At 39.5% G+C, this 19,308-nt stretch overlaps 1 protein-coding gene across 2 annotated transcripts in view; it reads right to left on the reverse strand.

The window, feature by feature from the left end:
• Nucleotides 1-19,266, reverse strand: part of lamb2 (laminin, beta 2 (laminin S)) — a 59,907-nt gene extending 40,641 nt beyond the window's left edge. For both annotated transcript variants that reach the window (XM_071475571.1, XM_071475570.1), the window contains exons 1-3: nt 19,133-19,266; nt 18,587-18,653; nt 99-268 (exon numbers count right to left, since the gene is read on the reverse strand). In XM_071475571.1, coding sequence (XP_071331672.1) covers nt 99-268; nt 18,587-18,617 — 201 coding nt within the window. In that variant the 5' untranslated portion in view covers nt 18,618-18,653; nt 19,133-19,266. The remainder of the gene's footprint in view (nt 1-98; nt 269-18,586; nt 18,654-19,132) is intronic.
• Nucleotides 19,267-19,308: the final 42 nt, after the last annotated feature.

The following is a 19,308-nucleotide window of genomic DNA, read 5'->3' on the forward strand; positions in this document are numbered from 1 at the left end:
GAGGTCATTGAGAAAGGCAGAAGCACAGACAGAATGTAGAGATAGTTAGGCAGACACAAACTGATGTGCTTAACTCACAGTTACACATATGCACTTACCTGAAGATGACTGACAATGCAGTAAGGCTCTTTTCTTCTCATCCCGCATGTAGATGAGGCCTTTAGGTTCTTCTCTCGTCCAACCAGCAGGTCCCCTGTTGCTGGGTAGCAGCTGCCATGAGCACAGCCATGGCTGTGGTCCGGCTCCTGGCCCACGGCAGCAGCCAGGACTGGGAGGGGCAGAAAATTAATTACAATCAACAGGAAAAAAGACTGCAGAGTGATACTACTAACTAGGATACTACTTCACAAGCTCGTATTGGAACACACAAATAACATCAAAATCATCAAAAGCTCTTAGGAAGAAAGATTCCACGATAAGAGGTACTACAGGAAATTGAGTTTGTTTTAGACAAATGAACACACGTGAATCTGAGTCCCACAAAAGTACTGTACAAAGTACCAATTCCAGCTGATATTGGGCGAGCGCGGGGTACACCCTGGACAGGTCGCCAGTCTATCGCAGGGCTGCCAAAAAGATAATAATTTTTTTTAAATACTGGCTTTGGATCTTTTGTGTATGATTTTTAAAGAGTTACTTAAAAACCCTGAAAATCATATCTTTGCTGACCTCCAGTGGTTCTCACCTGGCTGCAGTAGTGTACAGGTGTACTCTGGAAACTGAGACATCATTGCTGGTGGTTACAGGTTGAACAGAGCACACTTGACACACACTTGACCACACCCAATCACACTCCTCACTGATGCTGGGTGTGGTAAGAGGTGAAACATGTTTGAAACTTTCAACCAGAGAGGGCAGCAAAACACCACCATTCGACCTGGTGTTAAGTTACTCTTTCAACACAGATCAAACACTGCAGCAGTAATCAGATCTACTCACTAGAAGAAAAGTGTATTTGACACAAGGCTTCAGGAGGCTTCTTTTGATGTAACATTGGAAAGGGATTTAGGTCACTATTTTACAGTTGGAGACTGGGATGCTGTTTATAAAAAATATCAAGGACGTCTCTAGATTAAAACATTTAATTGTTTCAGTTATTTATTTCAGATACTTAATAGTTTCTGTTGAATCTCATCCAGATGTTTAGACTTAAGCTCAGAGATAATGCGGATTACTGGAAATATCAAGAATCTGAAGAATGTTAATGCATTTGCCTTTGTGCTTCTTCAAGACCCCCTCCGATGAAAATCAAGTTTTTAACCTCGTTAAGATGTCTATATGATGTTTTTTATATAATACAAGACATATCATGAGCAAAATAAACAGTCAATGCCATGGCTGCGCATTTCCATCTTAGAATTGCAGTTTCATACATAACATAACTAAGGAACCATTCCAGTCAACTTTCGGGGACTAGGGGAGGGCAAAATAAACCCAGACTAGAAATGAAGCAGTTATCGGTTTCACGCTAAATCATGATAATAATGCCAGTTAGTATTACCGTTTAAATTTGAATTATCACTATAACCATTGCTCCTTTCAGTGTCAGAGCCTCTGCGTGAGACGCATGTGTTTTTTAAACTTATTTTTGGGCTGCAGCTCACTCTTTCATCCCTAAGTGTAGTGTAGCTAGTGACAGGTGTGTCTACAGTGTGGGTTCTGAAAGAGCTCAGATAATGATAATAATAATAACAATAATAATAACACATATAACATTTTCTGTACCCTTGTTTACAAATATGGCATGCAACAGGAAAAAACAGTACTGGGACTGGTCCAGTACAAGATGTGTTGTACCAGTGTCCAGATGTGTTGGCAATGTTATTATTTTAATGTTTAAAAGCACACAGAAACTGCTGTTAATTTTTTACTTGTGGTTTCAATAATAAAACAGCGAGCAAGAGTTTGCATTAGCACAGCCACTGACACTGTGTTGGCCACTACCAGTTAAAAGCTAACAAATAACAAAACCATTTAACTACGCTTACTTTTCTGATACGTCTTTTAGTTGCTGATTTTGGTGCAAAATAAACTCCTCAAAAACTCCTGAATCTGGGTCTGACTGAGGCTCGAACATGTGGCTGAGTCTCTCCAACATGCTCTGCTGTTTCACCTGTCAACCTAGCGCAAGCAGCGGAGATGGGTGGGGCATAAGGCTTGATATTATAATTTTTTTGTGGTCACAAAAAGACAATTTTTTTAATCAGTTATCATCTTTGTCATGGTTTATAACTGTTTGGAAAACCATTTTTGCATAGAAGCCTCATAAAGGTCAAAGACCACAGGGTATGAGGGCCTATGAGCTGAACACTGGCCCCCTGCATCTACACTGCTACTGCCTAATCAAGAGCTGATTCAGTGTTGAGACAACATTCAGTGGGATAGGGATTATCTCAAGGAAGCCCTGCAGGTTAACAGCTCTGCTGTCTACAGGGGTCCCAAGAACTGACCTGACAAGAGGCCCCAGAGACAGGCTAAATCTGGAAACTAACCACTGCAGGTCAAACAGTGGTCAACTTAGACCAGCAGCGGTTAGAAGTATAAGGTCTTGAAAATGAATGAATGATTATTTATTTGTAGCTAAAACTTCAAGATGTGACATAAAATAAAATAAAGCTTGAAGAGATAATGTGTCTGTCTATGATCCTGCACTGGAGCCCTGGTGTGACTGAGTAGCTGTGCTATGTGTGGGAGTTAAAATAAACCTTATAAACTCTCATGACAACCCGCAGCAGCCGTACTACATTCCACTGGTCATAATGATGAGTTTTCTTCCAACACACCTCTGGGATCTATAGTCTGTTTGTGTGTGTGTGTGTGTCTGTGTGCGTGTTGCTATGAGGAAATCTGGTATGAGAAGAGCGAAGACCCAGAGGTCCTGCTGTCAATCTACGGTCTGCCTGCAACAGGTGTCTCTAATCATCCCTCCACACTGCATATACACATTCTTCATGGCAACATGTAACATGGAAACACTCCTACACTGCGAATCAAACTAACAGGGTTAATTTGATTCACTTATTCACATTGCCTAAAGATTTTTTTTTTTTAAAGTGAGGTTTTCTGCATCACTCTGCTTTATATCAGCACAGTGTTAAAACATTCACACCTGCTACAGCAGCTGCTGGTACTCCTACACTTTTTGTCCTTATATTTGTGCCTCAGTCCTGAGCACATGGACATTTTGAGGATAGAAAAACATTTATATATTTTGTGCAGGCATTATTATTGAGCAAACAAAAATCTGTTATGTGCTCAATAAATGTATTTGAAATATTTTTTCTTGTTTTACTGTGTTGCTCTTGCTAACATTCTTTGAAAGTCTTAATTACCCGGTATCATAGCTTGTACCTAGCATCATGGAAGTAAGCTAACGTCTGCCAGATAAGCGGCTAACTATGCTTGGCTAATAAATTTAGGGGCACTATTGCATTCATGATTACAATGCCTTAGTTGTGTAGCTGGTAAGCTTAAACTTAATAATATAATAGTAATACAAATAGGTCACTGAGCAAATCTTGACGTTGTGATCCTGCCATGATGTCAGCCTCCTGTATAATTGGGCACCTCCGCGCCTAGGCACTGCTCATAACTTTTTACTGCTGACAGGCATGAAGAGAGGCTGGTTGCTGTATCTACCAGTGACTGGATGCTCTCTGCAGGTCTACACTCAGTGATTAAGGTAAACAGAGACATTGCATTATCATCTCCTGACACTGCTATGAGGTCATAATAGGAAGCCTGCTGGGAACAGTGTGGAGGGCTAGTTCACATGGATACATACAGACATATGCACACACACAATCTTGACACATTCTAGACTAACAGTTTTTTCTTGGCATCTGAACAAGTGTCAGTACACATGAGGTTAACATATGTACCTGGATTACGGGGGCCCCCACTCCCTTCTGCGTTTGGGTACACTCATTCATACAGTTTTATAATTCAGGATCCATTTGTCACTTAATTGACACTAAAACCCAACATGATCCATTTTCAAGTGAATGTAAGTTCAAAAGACACCTATTAGAGGATTTGTCCAAGTGCAAGGTAACAATCTGAGCTGCTTAACATTTATCATTACCAGCAGAGGCAACAGTATATATAATGGCCTGTGAAAAAATAGGCCTGAGGTTGTTCTTTTTATCCTTTATCTAACAATGAGAGAGAGGAAAAGAGTGTGGAAACACACAAACAGAACAGGTCAGATAGCTGATACAGTAGAGAGCTTTTGTACAGACAATGGGAAAACCCATACAGACACAACTTGATATCTATTCTGGCAACTGCTGGCACACATTCAAAGGTCTGTGTGTGTGTGTATGTGTGTGTGAGAAAGACCAGGGAGGGTGGAGGAGCAGAGCAGACGTCTGATGTATCGCTTAATCATCGGGTTTCTGGTTGTCTTTTATCTCCGTGTGTTTCTGTCTGTGTTTGTTTGTCTGTGAAAAACCACACAGACTTCACACCTCTACTCACAACACAACTCACACTGACAAGAAAACAAGATATTCAGAACAGTGAATTCCATTTATTATAACATAGAGAATATTTCAAATGACCTCATTTTATTTTTCACACATTTATGATGCATAGATTTTTACCTGTGGAAATTCTATTCTTTCTCTATTTTTATACTTAAACTATGGTGTGCGCTACAATCTAAAACATCATCAGTCCAAATGTCAAATGATTGATACTGTAGTAGGTGATGATGAATTTCTTCTTATTATGACACTGAAGATGTAACAGAAGGTCTGACAGGGTGACGACAGAGTATTCATGAGTCATGTAGCTGACAGGGATCAGACCACTGCTGCCTTGATGTAAGCCAGGGAAAAAAGCAGAGGCCAGTGGAGGTAGGAAGATATGAAGTAGAGATAAATGGAAGGTGGTATCTGTAATTTGGTAGACACTTGTATTTAGAGCATCATATTGTGAGTGAATATACAGTTTCAGAGTAGAGACTAACTCGGCAGAAGGCAGAGAATACGAAAAGATGGTGGAAAAATGGTGAAAAAGCAGTCACTTTTATTAGAGTTGATAAAGATACTATTGGGCACTTTTCTGATGTGACATGTGGCCAATTTACAAGCCTTAAGGCACAAGCATAAAAGCCCCTGAAAACATGGCTTCAATTCATACATTCTTCTTTATAACATGAATAATTGTGGCTAAAGAACAAAATATCAAGGCACCTTTTGAAAAGCCCTATTTTGCTCTTTTGCTGAGAGTTTGATGAAAAGATTGATAGCCCTGTCATTGTTAGCTTAGCATAAAGACTGAAGATAGGGAGAGGGCTCTGTCCAAGTCAGCGCACCTAGTATGCCACTTATTCAAAGGTTGGTGAGCAGTAACAGCAAAAAAAAGTACCAGACAGATATGACAGCGTTGACAATCTTCTCATCTAACCCTGCAAGACAGCATATCTCCCAAAATATACATCACCAAAATATTTATTATCTTCTGTGGATACAAGATGAGTCTAAGAACTGGCACTGTGGCTTTGTGGCAAAAGTGCCCTGAAAGTTGTTGCCACCAATGCCAGTTGCCACACCTCCATGTCCCACACTGCTAAACTGTTTTCATGACTGATTAATTGTTAACTTTTTAAGCACAAATGGCAATGCTTCTAGAAGGTGAAAAATTAACACTTTTCTTTGTAACACATGATAGTATATTTAATGTCTTTGAATAGTGGACTGTTGGTTGGACAAAACAACACATCTGAGGATGTCATAATGTGCTGTACGAAATTTTAAAGACTTATTCATTAGAGTCACTTATCAACCAAACATTTGCTGGTTCCATCTTTTCAGATGTGGGGATTTGCTTGTTTCCATAGTTTTGTATCAATTTACATTATAAATATCTTTGTTTTTGGACCGTTGGTCAGACAAAAGAAACAATGTAAAGATGTAATATTGAGGTACAGGAAACTGTGTTTTTGGAACATTTTAGACTGATATGAATCAATTTAATAATTTATAATTGAAGCATGAAATGGTTGCTGGTAGTAGAGCTGGGTTGAAATGTTATTGAAATCTCATTATGGCCAAGTGTAATATTCAAATCACAGGAGCTGCAATTTTTCGATAAAGGTAAAATGTGTTACAACATAAGGTGCTACGGAGATGCCCCGTAGACCCCAGTGAAAATAGATGTAGAGGTAGAGATGTCAGGTTCGATCCTGACTCCCTGACTCCTAAGACACTGAACCACTAACTGCTGCGCCATGAGTGTGTGAATGTGTCACTGAGACATACATTGTGAAACAGTTTAACTGGTTGATAAACTAAAAAGTTCTACATGAATGCAGTCTGTTTACACCATCATCATTTTTATTTATTTTTTTCAAAATGAAAATGAAATGCAAAAATATTACAATGTCTGTCAAAATATAAAAATATGAATATTTATTTTCCCTTTTCAAGGCCTGTAGTGGTTTTGTGGACTACGTGTAAGTGAGCAGGCAGTTGACCAGCTGAATGGAAGTTTTGGCAGTTTGCCTCCAATTAAGTGAAAAGTTAATATCGTACAGTTTTGAGGACAAACTGTGATTTAGTGGTTTATTAGACGTGTTGGTTTCTTTAATTTTACTTTTTCTCTATATCCATAAATGGAGAGGCATGGAGGAATGCAGGCTGACAGCTGAGAGAAGGTGGTGCTGCTGGTGTGTATGTGTATGTGTGAGTGTGCGTGTGTGTGTGTGTATGTGTCTGAAGGGGGAGTCTTAGCTCACAAAGTACTGCTGTTCAACCAGCCATTACCCTTTAACAGCAGGCTATGCACTGTCACCCTGCACCATATAGAGCACTTTTCAGCTTGGTTAGCCTCTCGTAGCCACACATCACATTAAGGCTTATTATTGAGCAGCTCTGAGTATCAATGGCTGACAAGCTTCATATTACACTACAAAGACAGCTTTTTCTTTACATGTCATATACAATATTATAATATGGCAGCACTAGTGCTGTTTAAGCTGCCAAGAAGGTGGGAAATTATCCACTGTTGTTAACCTTTTCTTGGCTAACAGATAAAAAAGGACATGATATCATTATGTTCATGCCAAAGGACAGTGAAATCTGACTCTAAGCCAGCAGGTCTTCCACATGAGGCAATGCTGTAACTGTCAGAGGCAGTGATACAGTGCACAGTGCAGCCTGCAGGGCATACAAGTTTCATTTCCATATCCAACTCATCACACAGAATAACTAAACCCTCGAGCTCTGTGTGTGTGTGTTGGGGTGGGTGGGAGTAGGGATGTGGCACCAACATGACACATTCCACTGGAACCAGTCAGCGAGACACAGTTTGCTGTCACACCTACCAGCGTAAACAATGCAGGAAACCAGGAATACCAAACAGATGCACAAGAAAAGCACATGCACCATAGATACTGTACATAAAAGCTCAGACAGGAATCATTGCTGCAAGGGTATGAACAACACATATTGCCAAGAATATTTAAATAACAGCATGGTCACATACAGTATCAGCTCACCCTGGGCAATGACCAGACAAGAGCAGCATCATTTTAAGACAGACAATATGCTGTATACCCAACCTGAGTGAGTGTGGAACTATGATATTTTAAGCACCATCAGACAGCTACTGTAACTACTCCGGGCTGAAAAAAGTCAACAGCCTTTTATTTTTAACTCCTCTCAGTTAATTGGTTTACATTCTCCCTCTCTGTGTCTCCGTCCTCTCTTTGCTCTGCACTTAGCTGATGGATAGTTAACTCCCACTGTTAAACATCCAGCTGTTCACCTCCCTCCTTGTCTCTTTATTAGTCTCAGCTCTTACATCCCACCCCTCTCCTCTTCTAATGTCCACCGCGCCTCCCGCAGCTCAGACTCCCCTCTCTGCCCTGCCGTTCACCTTCCTTACTGCATTCATCCTCACTCCCTTCCTTAATCAGAGCCCCAGAGCCTTGCTTATAAAAATGACCACTGACCTTAATGTCATGCATCATTTTTGAAAATGAAGACATGATGATGTCTAAAGCAGTGACATGAAAGGTGGCTCACAAAAATTCCAGTTGGATTATTTTAATTATCTAAAAAAAAGTTGTATTAAAAAATGGTCCTGGTTCTGGAAAAGTAATTTTAATGTTTATACATAAACTAGTAAGTTTCTCCAGGGAGTATTTCTCGTGGTGTCCCCCATGGTTACGTCCTTCGCCACATTGTTTTTAGTTTGTTCATGCTGCCATTAAGCATCTAGTTTCATTGCTATACAGATGACACACAGCTCTAAATCTCAGCCTCACATGATGATTTGAACCTTTTCGATCTTCTTGCTAATTGCATTTTATAAATTTGTGATTGAACGGCTCAAAATGTTCTTCAGTTAAATAAGGATTACAAGGAACAGGCCAAAAGAGACAACCTCATTTTTCATCCAGCAAGAACAAATTCACACCATCTCTCTCACAAGACAACTACACTCATCTTAGTTACTGTAATGCTCAGTCATCCTGAGAGCCTAATCAAACAACAGATTCACAACACCGCTACAAGGATTTCCCCCAGAACAGACCAGGCTGTGTGCACACATCATCCCTGTACTAAAATCTATCCACTGGCTGTCTGTAAATTATTGATAGATAAATTATTGATTTGAAGATGTGATCACGATGCATATAGTTGGAACAGTCTCCCTGTGGATTTCAAAATGCACCTCATTTATAGCCTGTTCAAAGAACTTAAAATTCATCTTTTCAAACATGTTTTTACATAGATAAATCTTTTGTATATTTTACCTTGCCCACAGTATTATTTGGTTTCATCCGTTTTTAAATATTTCTCAGTCTCTCTGATTCATTTTAATCATTTACATTAATTTTTTTTAATTTTTTGTTACAAACACTGTGTCAACTATATATGTTCAATATTCTGACTTCAGAGGTTTTGTGGTAAATATTAAATTCATAAGACCTGTTGAAATGTATTTTAAAATCATTTATACTCTAAAACCCAAAACCTACTTGTAATCTTCCATATATCATCATTCCATATTTTTTGTGGCTTGACATGGACTTTGACTCTTTCTCAGCTGTTTCAGAGTGTGTCACTGACTGCCAGCCTGGCTCTCAAACAGACAGAGGGTTTTACTGAGTGAGGCCAGACTCTGGCCATTACACAAGCTGTTATATTAACAAGGCATGGCACTGGGAGGCAGCTGGTCCCACTGGAGGAGACACTCACATTCCTGTCTGAATCACTCTGTGTTGGAGAAGAAATATGAAACAAGGCATCATGAGCAACAGGTGGACAGTGGAGACTGAAGTTGGATGGAAATCCTGCACATGCCTACTGAAAATTTACTAACATTCTCACAGATATAAATGTGAAACAGCCATTTTAACAGTCTTTTTAATAGTTTCTCTGACCTCTGCCACTTTGTATCCTCAGACCATCTTTTAAAAATTTGTCAATATCACAATCTTAAGGTAAACTTCAGTTCTGAGTCCTTAGCTCTGATGTGAGAATTATCTTTAAATGCTGCTGATGACAGGAGCACTACAAACAAATGCATAGTAGTGCAGCTAAATCATTATTAAAAGTAATTATTATTAATTATTACTTAAAATATATTTTTTTAATTATTATGATGATGATATCTGTAAAATTCTCTCCTAAAGCCAGCTACCGGCCTCGCTTCCTGAAGCTTGATCACCAAATAAGAGGCACACATGGCCGGCAGATGTTGGGTGCAGCCTTTCGGTCCACGAGCTTATCCATCAGTTCCTCAAACGTGTAGAGTGAGTTGCTGTGGGTTTGGCTAGAGATTGTGGTTGTTGTGTGTTTGCCCTGGTGCTCAGCAGCTGCTGTGGGAGACAGACAGCGCTGGACACAGTGCCGATGTGTTCCCAAGTAGTTGCTAATCAGAGCCTCTGATCAAGAAAATCTGGCTCCACTTAGAGGGAAAACTACAACACACATAGGATTTGTTATTAGTTGAGGCATGCATTTGGTGTGTTGCATGTGTGCCACAGTGACCTTATGATAATCTGGCTAATTATTGCATGTACATGTGCCAAATTACAAATAATTGTGCGGATTTGTACACTGAATGACTGTATACTTAATATTTGTGTTCTTCTGCTCATGTGCATCTGTGGATCAGTGGGCTCAATAATGTAATTATATAGTGTCTGACTATTAAATGGTGAAATTGCTTTCTTCTGTTAGAAAGAGGAGGTAACCTCTGCGTGGCCAAAGGCACATCTTAGATACTCCTAGTATAATTTAGAGGAGACAGGGGAACACTGTGTGCGTGTGCGTGCATGTGTGTGTGTGTGTGCAAGGTCAATTTTTTAAACTCTAGATTTAAAGTGACATTGATGGCCTTATGTTTCCCCAGAGAGGTGAGAGTGCTTGAAACAAATCTAACTATATCTTTCCTTCATTTGCAGAAAATTAAAATTTGCTAATGCTCCATAACCCATAATATCAGCATATATTTCTGTCAATGTTACATCATTGTTGCATGGTCTTGTAGTAGAGAACAACAATGTAACTTTGACAAAAAGTAATGGAAAACTCCTCAGATTTTGGATAAGATCATTTTAAAAGTTGATTTACAAGTCAAAGTGAGTATTGCTCTGCTTATGCAGATTGTGGTGTAATTCTCTCCAGCAGCTTTGACATGTTTGAGAAAAGTACTTCAGACATCACTTGAGTAATCTCAGTTTAAGCATGAAGATTACAAAGTTTAAAGAGAAAGCTTGTGTTACTAACTGGGTGCAGCACAAGCCAGGCAACATCTCGCACAAGTCAATTAAAAATACTATCAAGTTTAATATTTTGAAATGCTGGCTTGATATATTTTCAATTCTGCTCTTTTTAAAATTTCTCTTCATTTCGATTATGCCATTTAATTAATTTATCTTAATTTCTAAAACACAGACATATCTGGTGTGAAATGGTCCCAAACATGAATAACAATATGTCATTATTTTGACATACAAACTTATCATGTTTTAAAAAGAAACTTTTCTTGTTTTAACAATATACTATAACATGATAACTTATAATTATAACTCATGTTTGAATGAAGAAACTGCAGAGAACCTGCTAGGGTGGGGACACTTCAAGATCTTGCTGTTATAACTAGAAAAGTTTTTTGGTATAAGTTTGTATGTCCTAATAAAATGAAAATATCTTGTTGCAACATGAAATACATTTTATAATAATAAACCTTTCACATTATCATTTGATACTGATTTTTCTGATGTGGCAGTAACACGCTTTTATTTCTGGTATGGCAGCAACACACATTTATCACAAGCATGTTCCTTTCACAAAGATCTAATCATCGGTAATATTTTCTCATCATATTATAGAAAAAATTCTGTATTTTCAGTGTGGCTAAAAATATGTCTATCAAGCTAAAATGGGCAATCCAACTAAATTAAACACAGATGTTTCTGTCAATCTGGATTAGCTAATGTAGCTAACACAGACACAAGCTATATTTCTCCATTCGCCAACTAGAGAACTAACTATTCACTTCCCGAATCACTACAATGGAGGCAGCAAGCATTAAATTCTCAGGCCATAATTACAAGAGGAACACAAGAGTCCCACAATACAAAAAAATCCTTTTAACTGGTTTATTTATTGTGGAATATGAATCAACTGGATTAGGATGGACAGCTAAAGCCATGTTTACCTCCAGATTCATATACAGAATCTACAGACTCTACATAGTGTATCATCAAACAAAAGCCAGGCTCCTCACAAAACATACAGACTGACCACCACAGGTCACATGATGCTATATCAGGAAGACGTAACATTATACAACAAGATGCAGACTTCTGTTTAAGTCTCATGTCAGTGTCAAACACAGTGACCTGGAATACAGACATGAGGCAGTTGGCCTCTGTTTACAAGTAGCAAGGTTTTATTGGACTTTGTGTGTGTCTGTGTGTGTGTAATTATAGGGCTCCGAGATAAGACCACCACACACATTGTGGGCATATTGGTCTTCCTGTCTTACATGATAACAAAATCTGAATCTGAAATATCTCAAGGAAATAATAACATTAACTACATCATTTCTTTATCCTCTTTTCTTTCCTTCCTTCCTTCATTCCTTCCTTAAGCCCCTCTTCCATCCTGACATGCAGCTATATTACACTCTAATTGCTGCTTGTCTGCTATTAGATCATTAGAGGTGTGTTGGTGTCTGAGAGAGCTTTTTAACAACACTACACAACATGATCTGTTATTAACCTGGTATCAGGCTGAATCTGTGGCCTGCAGCAATGAAAGAATCAAAAAAATAAAATGCCAGAAGTGAAGAGGGAGGACATTTCTCTGCATCTAGTCTTTGACACTGCAGCAGAGAACACATTTAATGTCTGTTACTCATATGCTTTTCTTTGTATAATAATGTTTAAAAAATTCCTTACTTCCTCTTCTCTTGTTGTAAGTTTACATTTTCTTAATGCCCCACTTTGACCCTCTGACCAAATGGAAAGTATTGATTTTAACAACTGCCATTCATTTTGCACAAAGGCTGATATACAGTAATTTAACTATACTCCATATACAGCAGCAACACCTCAAAATTGTTTAACATAAAATTTTAATGTTTAATTTCTCTAATGTGTCGGTATCAACAAACTGAAATGAAGATTCCCCCCATTCTGCTCTGTCAGGATCTTATCATAGCTTGTTACCAGGTAACAAACACAACAGGAGGCTCTGTGATTTGTTAACCCTAACCTTCTATAATTAAACATACATACATCTGGAATCATTTTAAAACTTACCAACCACAAGCTTCTGATGATCTCTGCCTGCTGATGGAAGCTAAAAATAACACCAAGCTTCTAAAGTAGGAGAGATGTTGTTAGCTTGTTGGACAGCAACGTATAACTTAGTGACACTGCATAGTTGTGCGATTACTTTTTCAGTAACCAGTAATAGAAGACACTACCGTTTTAAATTCAGTAAATACAGGAACTAAACCCATCACATTTTGATTGAATAATTGATTTAATTTCTTGCCCACACTGTTAATGACTCAATGAAAATTTTGGATTGGTGAAGAATGGGAGATATTCATTTGGCTGATGTTCCTCTGGCAAGGAACAGTCCAGACTGTTCTGGTCTGTGGTTCCCTGATGGTGGAACGAGTTACTGATGTCTATCAGAGCAGGGTCTGCTCTCTGTCTTCAAGAATCTATTGAAGACTCTTCTGAGAGCACCTCCTCTCCTAACACCTCTTAACACCCTAACATGTTTAACTAGCACTTACTATGACTTTCAGTTCCAGGTGTTACTAATATCATTAACAATGGCTCTGCTTTATTGTTTTAATCAAGTAAATTGTTTTATTCCCAGTAACTCATGACAATAGTGAAAGTTTCCATCCAAAATTAGCGGCACAAATTTTTACTGAAATCTCAGAAAATCCTTGATATTTAGATTTTTTTTTCTTTTCATATTTCTGGTGTGCCCAGTGCACTTATTGTGACAGTGCATATACGCAATAAAGTTCTGCAGGAATGAGTCCTGAGACCCATTTAGCACGCTAGTACTTCCAGTTTCCTTGTCCCGAAGTCTCAGGGTTTTTTGAACGTGTTTCTGGTTAGATGACTGAAAAAAGGCCTGTGGTTAACACAAGCTCAAGACATTTTCATGTTTTATTTTACAACATAAAATACCTCAATAAATACCCTACTTGTGATTTCTTTAAGCTTATACTTCTGTTAAAAAAGGGCAGTTGCTAGTGTGTAAGTGTCTCATCAGTCCAAACATGAAAACAATCTACTCATTAGTCCAGTAACGGTCTTAAAACTGTTACTAACTTTGTAAGAGGAAAGGCTTTCATACAAGAGGTCAGAGTTAGATCAAACTACAAGTTGAAGTTTAGTGGTGGTGATGTTGAAGTCATGTGACCATGGTGTAGTTGGTTTATAGCCCAACATTAGTGTTTTACTTCTGGTGACTGTATTTAGATTCATCATAACATCATAAGGTGGTGTTCATTAGTGAAGATGATCCTGCTGAACAAAACGTGGAGTATAAAAAACTGTTGTTTGTCACAGAGCTTATTTTCCGCAGAAATCCAAAACATCCATGTAAAAATCCTATTGTCTCTTTGTCAAGGGACCTAGGGTGATGCTAACTTCTGGGTTTGGGAACAAAAGGACATCATCCGTGCTGCACTCTATACCATGACCATGAAGCTGAAGCAGCCAAATGGAAATCAATAAAAATATTCACACCTTAGGTTTTCCTTCAGTCTGTGAAAAAGGTCTCTTGTCATTGTTTCAGATTATGTGTCATCAGTGGCTATAAAGAGTTTATCTGTGTAAGGTTGGTTAATTGAAGCTGGATGGGAACTGCACTGCTCATCTCAGTTCACTGATTATTGTCACTGTACAATGTTCTATCTGTTCACTTCCACAATGTTAGCACATGGTAGCTCCATTCAGGTTCACCATTATACCAGACACCCTATTGTTTTTAATGTTACCATCTCCATTTCATATTCCTCCTATTCCTATTTCCTTATCTCCACCTCCTCCTTTCATCCAGAAAAGCTGCTGCCAAGAGGACAGGGAAACCTAACTCACCGTCCTTTCATATAAACAAACCTGTTCCCTCTCTCTCCCCACCCCTTGTCCCTCACCCTAAGGTCTTTCTCTTCCTCTTTTCTCTTTGTCCTGATTCTATACAACCCCCCCACCCACCCCCACCCCAATTTTTCAGCCTTTCTCTCTCCCCTTCCTCTCACTCTCTGTCTCCAGTGCTGGTGGTTGGTAGGCTTTACTGCACCATTGTTCTGGTATCTGCACATTTCCGGGAGCTGTAGCTTACAAAGGCTTCGGGAACACACTGTCTCACTCCCATTGCCTAATACTGGCTCTCACCTGCCCACACACGCACACACATCTGAGGAGGATGTCAGTAGTTCAACAAAACTCCTACATTCTTACACACACACATACACAAATCTGCAAGAGAGATGAATTACAGAGGATTTACTTTGCATCATGAGGAAAACTCGGATCCTCTTTCATGTCAATTGTTCTTTCCTTTCCTTCCTTCCTTCCTTCCTTCCTTCCTCGTTCAATAGAATAATGTGTTGGTCCCTCCCTCAGTTGAACATAATCACACCACTTCATGAAAAGTATATAGCACATAAAATCAATGTCTTCATGGTACTTTTGCTAAAACAACAGGTACAACGCTTCTTTGCTCCATACATTTTTGCTTCAAATTACATTTGTTAAACAGAATTTTTGCAGATGCACATGTGCACACACACACTTACACACACACAGCCAGTTTTCTATAGGTCCTCCTTCCACCCCCACTCCCAGTGCAGAAGAAAAGAAAAAGAAAGTGAAAAGAAAAAGACCGGAGTGGAGGCTCTGCTGGCTCTTTTGTCGCTGTCATCAGCTTGAGTCCTTTCACTCTCTCCCTGTTTCTCTCTCTCTTTCTCTCTCTCTCTCTCTCTCTCACACACACACACACACACACACACACACACACACACACACACACACACACACACACACACACACACACATTCATACATTCACACACACTAATTAACCCCGTCTCTGACCCGGGGGTTTGGATTGACCTTGCAGCTCATCCTCAGAGGCGTCAGGACTCTGAACAGACAGCTCCCCATCACTCTAATGACAGTGTGAGACACACACTTCACATCAGACACACACTTCTTTACCTTTCTGCTCTAACACACATCCTCGTCTCCAGTTTCCTCCTCTGCTTTTCCTCCAACACACTCTCAGCTGATCCCATCTCTCTGTAGCTCAATTGTACTTATTTCCTGTCCATGACAACCACTTAATGATTTGCTACATCTCTGACCTTTGACCCTTTAACTGCGAGAGACTCACCTTCTATGTTAAATACTAAATCTTAGCGATGAATGAGCTTCTGCTTTCAGTGCTGAGGCACCACATCACATAAAACCACATCAGCTCTTGACAACCTCAGATTCACTTTAGATGAAAAGTAATTTTTCATGCAGCCACTGACATGGGACATGGATGCAACCAAAAACAAACAAACAAAAACAACCTGCAGATGATGCTTTCCTCCACTACCTGGTGGAAACCTGAGTGTATTTTGAGATACTTGTATCAGCTTCTTGATCTTTCATCCATTAATGATGTTTATTTTTAAAGTGGTTAGCCCATCTTTAAAGGCTAGGTTCACATTTTTTCTAATCTGTCATAAAACAGTTCTCATATCTCCACATCTACACAGAAACAGTTTCTTCAAGTCCTTTCTGGCTGCTAAGTTTTTTTAAAAGTAAATGCTTTCTGCAAAAATACATACTGCACATCCAGTGAAGGCATTATGACCCCCTGAAAATCTTTTGCAGAGGATTTCTTGGCTTCTTGCCTTGATTTGCTGGTCAGTGTAGAAGGAGAGGAAACATGGGGAAAGAGAGGGGTACAACATGCAACAAAGGTCCCTGGACAGGATTTGAATCGTGGATGTTGTGGTTATTATGCACCTTAGCAATGAAGGTATCAGGACGCCTGAGCAACTGAAAATTTGTACTAAATAAGCAACAACCACAGTTATAAAAACATCTTTCAGTATTATTTAGTTCCTATTCCTGGATCTGTATCTTCTTGCGATGTGATGATTTTAATCTATCAACAACAGCAAAGAAAAAAGGGAAAAAAAAAAAAAAAAAACCTACAAAAGAAAAAGTTACAAAAACCTGAAGAAAACTGCCATCAGTGCTATTTGTCTTGAAAAGTACCAGTGAGCTTTGTCAGGCATCACAAAGAGCTTCAGTGTTGATGACTGAGGGCAACTGGGTGCTAACAGCAGCCGCTAATAGTCTTTAATTGGAGCAATGAGCCCATTGTCTTCTAGCTCCAGGGAACAATGCATTAGGATGTGTTTTACTGAGGGTCACTACTTGGATTAATCTTTAGCTAACTGACAGCCCTGAGTGGTGAAGGTGTCAGAGAGAAATACCAATGAATCATGTTTCTCTGGACTGTTCAGTGTTGTTTTCTGGCTTTAAATTAGTTTTTAAAAAATGTGACTGAACTAGTGAAAAGACGTTTTATCAGATACTATGTGTGTTTGGTTTAAATCTGTACATTTACCAGATTTCCTTTATCTCTGTCACCCACCCACACACGCATACACACAAACACATACATACGCGCACACACAAACGTATGCATGCACACACGCACGCACGCACACACACATACACACACACACACACACACACACACACACACACACACATACTTGTACTTCCATCTTTGTGAGGACACTCATTGACATAATGCATTCCCTAGCCCCTTACCCTAACCTTAACCATCACAACTGAGTGCCTAACCCTAACCCTGACCCTGACCTTAACCTAAACCTAATTCTAACCATAACTCTAAAACCAAGTCTTAACCCTCAAAATGTGATTTTAAGGTGTCTCAAAAAGTGAGGACCGGCCAAAATGTCCTCACTTTCCCAAAATGTCCTCACTCTGTTGGTAAAATACTTTTTTTGGTCCTTACTATGTGGCAAGTACAAGTACACACAAACACACACACACACACACACACACACACACACACACGCACACACTCACACACACAAACACACAGACATACATATACATGCATGCAGCACTGGACACACACACATCCCAGAAGGGTTTTGAGCAGTGCTGGAGGTAGGTGTGGAGTGGGTGTCTCTATTTGCGGATTCAGCTGAGCCGTTTTAGGAGGACCATAAACAGAGCGACACCACCCACAGAGAGAGAGAAAGACAGACAGGGGGGACCCCTGAAACCATGAGGGCACCAGGGGCCCTAAAAAAGAAACATCAGTTATCTTATCTCTGCATGGGGAGATGCAAGGGCTGGCTCTCCCATCAGCCTCACATCTAGCATGTTCAGGCTGCTGCTTCACTTGTTTTCTAGAAGCTGTTAAACTGACTGCTGGTACAGTATATTCATGATGTTACAGGAAAGTAACAAAGAGAAAAATTAGCTAAATGTATGGCAGTAAATCCATTTTTCTACATTGTTTTTCTGGCCTTGATGCTTTTTCTTCACTTTGGAAGAGTTAAACACATGAAACTGTAAAATGGGCATAAACAAAGCCCAGTTTTGTATAGGACAGCAAATGGCAATATTGATTAAAATTTTCTTAGGTAACAGAGAAACAGAATTAACTGTTACCGAGCTTTAACCCTTGACACTACAAAAATATTCATCTTAAACGATAAAGTAGCCCCTTCCCCTGTGTTAAAATCCCTGTTATCTTCAAAACAAGTTTAAGAGATAATACCTCTTTAAAAGCATTATCACTTAATGGGGTCCTCAGGAGCAAGACCTTGAAATCACTACTAAAAACATTATTCTGCAGTGGATTCACGTGAAACCACCTTATCATGAATGTATAAGCTCCATATGTTCCAGAGACTGATGAGAGAAAGCCCAGTGACCTGAAGGCCCTTAATACACCATCACTGAATGACTTCTGAAGATTTGTTATGGAGCAGAAAACATGGGCTGACTTCAAAGTGCTGGTGTACAGTCCACTTACCACAGAGAAGAATTAGCAGTGAGGCTTGCATCTCTGAGCGCACGTAAACCCCCAAGATATAGAAAACCTGTGGCATCAAACAGAGTGTTCAAGTCATCACAGTGATATTGACCTACAACATATCCTACTCCACATAGCAGTTATGACAGCACCACCCTGGCTGTGATTTTTTAAATTTGATAAAGGAAAGTACAGATAGACTGTGATTTTTAACATTTAAGAAACGGCAAACGCAAAGCCGCAGCCCATGCAGAAGTTCGCATAGATAAGCGAAAACTTAAGGTGAAGTTTGCATTTTATATTTTCACACTGAAGTTACCCACTGAAGAGGTCAGGGACACCCTCAGTTTTTGAGAGAATTTTCCGTCTGTGCTTTTTATGTCACATTCAGTCTGCACGATGTAAACCTACACGACTTCTTTAGAGAGATCTTCCGTGATGTTTAGAAAACATCATTCCTGTCAGATGAGACTCGTGGCAAAATGCTACCAACTGTCCACCGTGTTACTCTGTCTGATTGTGTTTTTTCCTCAAAAAGTTACTCACTGTGTCAAGTCCCGTTTCAGATGTTCGCTCCTATGTTGTGTATGAAACAGTCAGTCAGACCCTCCTGGTCCACTTGCCGCAGAGCTGCCGGACAGAAGTGGAGCCGAGCAGCGGCTCTCATGTCCTGCGTCCCTCTGCTGGAAACCCTGGGCTGGACTTACGGAGAGGAGCGGAGC

This window comes from Trachinotus anak, unplaced genomic scaffold, assembly GCF_046630095.1.
Source record: "Trachinotus anak isolate AG129_WGS33_773 ecotype Australia unplaced genomic scaffold, CSIRO_AGI_Tana_v1 ptg000004l, whole genome shotgun sequence".
Taxonomy (NCBI): domain Eukaryota; kingdom Metazoa; phylum Chordata; class Actinopteri; order Carangiformes; family Carangidae; genus Trachinotus; species Trachinotus anak.